At 32.3% G+C, this 5,974-nt stretch overlaps 2 protein-coding genes across 2 annotated transcripts; one reads left to right on the top strand and one right to left on the bottom strand.

Moving 5' to 3' along the window:
* Positions 1-321: 321 nt before the first annotated feature.
* On the bottom strand, positions 322-3,300 carry LOC132611799 (1-aminocyclopropane-1-carboxylate oxidase 5-like). The gene is made up of 4 exons (XM_060326190.1): positions 3,116-3,300; positions 2,250-2,476; positions 1,333-1,658; positions 322-746 (listed from the first exon to the last, which is right to left on the bottom strand). The coding sequence occupies exons 1-4, from the start codon at positions 3,218-3,220 to the stop codon at positions 454-456; spliced, it is 951 nt and encodes a 316-aa protein (XP_060182173.1). The 5' UTR covers positions 3,221-3,300; the 3' UTR covers positions 322-453.
* Positions 3,301-5,285: 1,985 nt separating this feature from the next.
* Positions 5,286-5,708, top strand: LOC132615496 (uncharacterized). The gene has a single exon (XM_060330103.1). The coding sequence runs from the start codon at positions 5,286-5,288 to the stop codon at positions 5,706-5,708; it is 423 nt and encodes a 140-aa protein (XP_060186086.1).
* The last annotated feature ends 266 nt before the right edge of the window (positions 5,709-5,974 follow it).

Below are 5,974 nucleotides of genomic sequence, written 5' to 3'. Positions count from 1 at the left end.
ACATCACATCAAACTTAAAGTTGATTAGTTAAATGCTTCTTCAGTTCGTTTTTACTTGTCATGTTTTGTTTCTCGAGAGTCAAGCTTTATAGACTTTGATCAACATTTTAAGATGATAGTTTTTTTTATCATATTAATATGAGAAGAATTGCAGCTTATAGTATTTTTTTTCGTATAGTTTTCGAATATTTATATTTTAGTTTAAAATATTAAATAAATCTAATTTAATTTAGCTTAAAGATTAGTCAAATTGACTTCCGAGAACCGAAATGTGACAAGTAAAAATGAACCGAGTAGAGTTTAGTTCTTGAACAAAAGGAAGACTCAAAATTAATACGTACTGACTTTATTTATTTATATATATGAAGGTTGAAACATCCCAAAGGTTGAAACATCCCGACCAAAATACTAGCAACAAACTTGAAAATTAATCTAAATAATTATTAGACTTGTTCACACTGCTCCCACAGCTTCGAACCTTGGTTCTTTAGGAAGGAACTTCTGCTCATTATAAACATTCATGTATTCTCCAAACACAAAAGTTGGATAAGTAGTAGTTAATTCCATTTCTTTTTTCTTAATATCCTTCTGATCATCCACAAGTAGCTCTGGTGCAGGAGCAATGGTGGCTTTCAATGAAGGGTTATAGAATGAAGCAATGGACCTCCTATTTCCATCTGGTTTTGACAAAACACGGTGCCAAATGCTCTTGTATTTCCCATTGCTAAGCACTTCAATTTGATCACCTATATAGAGAAGGAAAATCAAATTCAATAGTCAATTGAGCTTAAATAATGACTTTGAACATGAATATTTTGTGCTTTTTGTCCGTCTTCCCTCCTTAATCTTAATTTTAGACTTTTCCGGGGCATAGGCAAATCCATGATTATTTGTATAGAGTTTGAGCCAAAATTAATGGATTCAAATGGATCCCTTACGTTAACACTACAACCTAGGGACAAATTTCATTAGAAATGTCCCTCTATATATGATGCATAAATATTAAAATGGATTTAAGTTATATGTTGATAGTGTAAAAAAATTTCATACTATCAGCATATAGTTTAGCGTAACCTCTAATGACATGTTATTTACTATTTTACCAGGTTACCAACTTAAAATAATCTTTTTTTTTTTATTTTTATTTGACACGCCATATTAATAACTAGACTTATTTGACTAATTTATGTTTTGATGATCTTTAGCACATTACTCTCTTTTCATTGAAGGCTCACTATATTAATGTTGAGGGTAAATAAAAAAATATCAAAATAAACGATGTTATTATAAAGAGGTTTGACTGTAGTGTCTTTTGAAGAAAAGAATGATTACCTGTGTTGATAACAATGGCATAGGGGACAGGCAAAACATCGATCCATTCGCCGTCTTTGAGTATTTGAAGGCCATCAACTTGATCATCTTGAAACAGCAAAATGACACCACCAGCATCAGTATGAGCTCTTAGCCCATTCACCTTTTCTGGATGTGGGCATGGTGGGTAATGGCTCACTTTTGTCCCAAAAAAAGCACCATTATTGTCACCTTCATTGAAGACTTTCTTAATGTAACCTTTTGGTAAACGTAAGTTTTCATCCATCACTTCCATAACTCTCTCTGCTAGCTTCTTCACCTCGGATCGATACTCTTTCATCGTTTCCCTATTATTTTATAAAATCAGATAAATTTGTCATGAATTCAGAAGTTATCATGCTACAAATTTTCCGAGTTAATTTCAAGTGTCTAACTTTTTCCATTATAACAGTAAAATTTGACAATTATTTTGTCATGCTGAACAGCTGAAGTAATTGAATTTTTACCCGGCCACTATAACGATCCATCAAGGTGATTTTCTGTTTTAGAGGGTAAAGTTAAGAACTTTAATGTGACTAAAAAAGCTTTGTGACCTTATTGTTATAGTAGTAGATAAAATTCAGTAATGTAACACAAAATAATTTTATAAGTTTTCTATTTATGGTGAATAAAATTTAGTTTCCTAGGTGAAACTAATCCATAATTTTCCTGAATTTAACAGAAAAGTGGATGGATATATCAACATCTCGTAAATCCAACCAACACTGCATTTACTAAATCAAATGAAAAATGAGGATATTAAAATGTAAATGTTGTTTTTGTTTTACTCATTCAAAACATTTGAAGAGATCATGAAAAATGGGGAAAACATATTAAAAAATTGAGACTTGTGAGATGTATATTTAGTGTTTGGAAATTTATAAAATACTCTTAATTACTTGAATTGAGGAGTCTTGGAGGGCCATTCATTATCATCAGTGAGAAGGAAAACATCTTCCCAATCAACATTTTCAACTTTGCCATTTTTCTTGGTCTCCACCAACTCATTAAGCAACTTGACTGGTTTTGAGTTCTTGAAAGCCTCTTCTCTTTCCACCTTAAAGCATTCTGCAGCCACCTTCTTCACCCTCTCTAGCAGCTCCACTGGAATTCCATGATTCACCAACTGCATGCACAAATTGTCCCACTTGGTAGTTTATTCACATTAATTATAAAATGAACAACAATGATAATTAATACTACTATGCCTTAGTTATAAGCAAGTTGGAATATCGGCTATATGAATTTTCATCGACCAAGTCGTCATTGTTAAGAATTGATCATAAATTGACTGGTTTTACGCTGAATATCAGCAGACTGCAATCCTCTTCTTTTATCCGGACTTGAGAAGAAAAGGATTTTGAAAAAAAGATGAATGCACATTTTTTTAACTACCAAAATGTAGGTTTAAGTTTAAAGGCCCATTTTCATGGGTGTGGTCAGCATAATGTTATCAATATTAAGAAGGGGTTGAATTCTTGAGTTGGGTGGAAGAGAGAAATCAAGAAATTACTTTCCTTTTACTTATACACCTTTAATTAGATGATCACCCCGATAGAAAGAAAATTATAGAAACACAAGCCATATTTTCTGACTAGAAAGTCATTCAAATCTTGATCGAAAAACCAGCGTTTATTGAAAAAGCCATAGAGTCGATTACTAATAGTACTAGTTTGAAAGGCTCGTTGGAATTGATCCCCTACGATTTGATTAGAGATATCCATGCATGAACTTTCGCAACAAAAAAAATATATTGCGAAAGTACCTGAAAGAATCCCCATTCTTCACAGCCTTTGGAGATCTGAGACAAAGTGTGGGCTCTCTCCTCTCCATCAAGCTTTGAGAAATCAATCACCGGAATAGTAGTCATTTTGAAGTAACAAACAACAACGAATAAACAGAGACTAAATTAGAAAATAGAGACTAACAACAAGAGAGATTGTAGCAGTTTGATGGTCTAGAAAATATTGCCAACACCCTTTTTATAGCTAAAAATGGTCTTCCGTTATTCAATGTCAAATATTTAAAATTAAAGAACAATAAAAGTAATTGCGACAGTTGAGAGTAAGGTAATTAGTAAATGGACGGTGCCACGATATTTATTAATTTTAAAAACAAGTTCAATGTTCTTTGTGAGTGCTTCCCCCACAACAGAAGCATTCTACGTACGTAGCTAGTGATGATATATCATAATTCATGATCATCACCAAATAATTGATCATATACAATATTATACATTCTTTAATGTTATTAGCAACGTAACCATTTTTTATTCATGCATTTTCTTTACATGATTGTACGTTGATTGCGGTGGAGGGAATATATCTATCCCACCACAATCCTTATTTGTTATATATATTTGAATTCAAATTTCCAACTTAAGAACATGAACTTAGTCAAATACATAAAAAAGCCAATTAAATATTTCTAAAAATAGAATTATAATTAATGTTTCTAAATTTAGCCTAAGTGGCAATTTAAAACTCGAAATACACATGCAAGTGATGCTAATGAAGTCTTTAATTTATAATTTAGACATTTATTGACGTTTTAATGAGAATAAATTGAGCATTTATGAAACCAGTTTCTTGATTAATCATAACATAGATTGTTGTCTTTATGCAATATTTTTTCTGTTTCACAAGACAGTTAATCATGTTGACTTTTTTAACAGTAGATCATGTTGACTATACAGGTTATCTTGCCGTCCTGGGCCTTTGACTTTATTACTATTATTATTTTATTTTAAACACACGTCATAATTTTACATGTAAGCAATCTTATGAATAAAGTAATTTGCACAAATTTACAGGCGTAGTTTGAGGGCAAAGGGAGATGATGACTTTTTTCTGTAGAAAAGAGAACGCTGGCAAACCCCTAATTTAATACTACTAGTAATAAATTGTCAACGCCAAGGAATTGCTATAGTAAAACTTGGGCATTTCTTCTTTAAGAAAGAAAGAAAATTATAGTGATAATAATGTTTATGATATGATAACATGTTATAGTAGAAGATAATGATCTGTAATTGATCCAGGTTTGTGCAATTGAACACTTGATATTTGGTACCATTGATTTTATTCTGATTGTCCAAATATTAAGAGTTCATCATTGATGGGTACACTGGGAAAAACATTATTGATCTGTACGCGTAATATATACATATATATACCCTCTAATCAAAAACATATTTTTTGGATTTGGTGTTAATCATTAATGGGTACACTGGGAAAAAAATTATTGATGGGTACGCGTAATATATTCATATATATACCCTCTAATCAAAAACATATTTTTTGGATTTGGTGTTAATCATTGATGGGTACTTTTAGTAAGTACTTACTCAACCATTTGTCCATCAGTTACTTGTAGGGCGAAACCAGAAATTTGTTAATTCTCTCAAGAAAATACATGATATCACATATAATATGAATACTAGATTGAAGTTTTATAAAGTTCCTTATCGGGTTTGAACTGATGACTTACGCCTTACCATTACGTTACGTTATCATTGAGTAAAAAGGGCTTATTTTTTTTCTTTTCTTTTTTAATTCTGGAATTATTCACTCAAACAACAATAAAGGTTATGTGTTATAAACTTCTTGGCAAGTTGTTATTTGGATGTACTATTAGAAGTGTAACTTGTACCACTTGTTCATAAAGTGATTAATACAATTTGCAATTGCTAGTTGTATCTTAGTTGTAGCGTAGTTGTAGCAAATTGTAAATCAATTTGCACAAGTTGAATATTGTAGATTGAGGGACAAAATTCTTCTATAAATAGGGACCTTTGCCTTCTCATTTATAACATCATCAAAAAGTGAAATACAATTTCTCCCTCCTCTCTATAAGGCTATTAGTTTGCTTCTCTTATTTATTTTCAATTCTATAGTTTTATAACATTCTGGATCTTGTTTTTGTTTTCTTTTTTGGTTATGGATCCACTTATTTTATGGTTAAAAATTGAATATCTCACCATCAAGGATCCACTTATTTTATGGAATAACTTGAAAGAAAAGTATGATCACCTGAAGATGGTCATCCTCCCAAAAGCACGGTATAATTGGATTCATCTAAGGTTACAAGACTTTAAGTCAATTATTGAGTACAATTCTGCAATGTTCAGAATTACTTCTCAATTGAAACTCTGTGGAGAAACAATTAGTGATTCTGATATGCTGGAAAAGACGTTCTCCACCTTTCATGCCTCGAATGTGCTCCTGCAGCAGCAATATCGAGAGAAAGGTTTCAAGAAGTATTCTGAATTGATTTCTCATCTTCTCGTGGCTGAACAAAATAACGATTTGTTAATGAAGATGAGAATCGACCTACTGGCACTACCCCATTCCCTGAAATGAATGAGGTGCACTCCCACTACTCTGGACACGGAAAAGGTCGTGGCCCCAGTTGTGGTCATAGTCGTGGTTGTGGTCGTGGTTGTAGTCAAAATTCTTCCCCTGGGGCTAATTATTCATCAAAGAAGAATCACCACCAGAAGGGGAAAAAGAAAGATGAGAAGTGCGAAGTGGCAGAAACAAGTGGCTCAGAAAATAGATGCTACCGATGCGATGGAAGAGGACACTGGTCATGTACCGTCATACACCAAAACACTTGGTTGAGCTTT

The sequence above is a fragment of the Lycium barbarum genome, chromosome 1 (genome assembly GCF_019175385.1).
Source record: "Lycium barbarum isolate Lr01 chromosome 1, ASM1917538v2, whole genome shotgun sequence".
Lineage (NCBI taxonomy): Eukaryota > Viridiplantae > Streptophyta > Magnoliopsida > Solanales > Solanaceae > Lycium > Lycium barbarum.
Note: the sequence above shows the minus strand (reverse complement) of the source record. Positions and strands in the feature narration are given on the sequence as shown.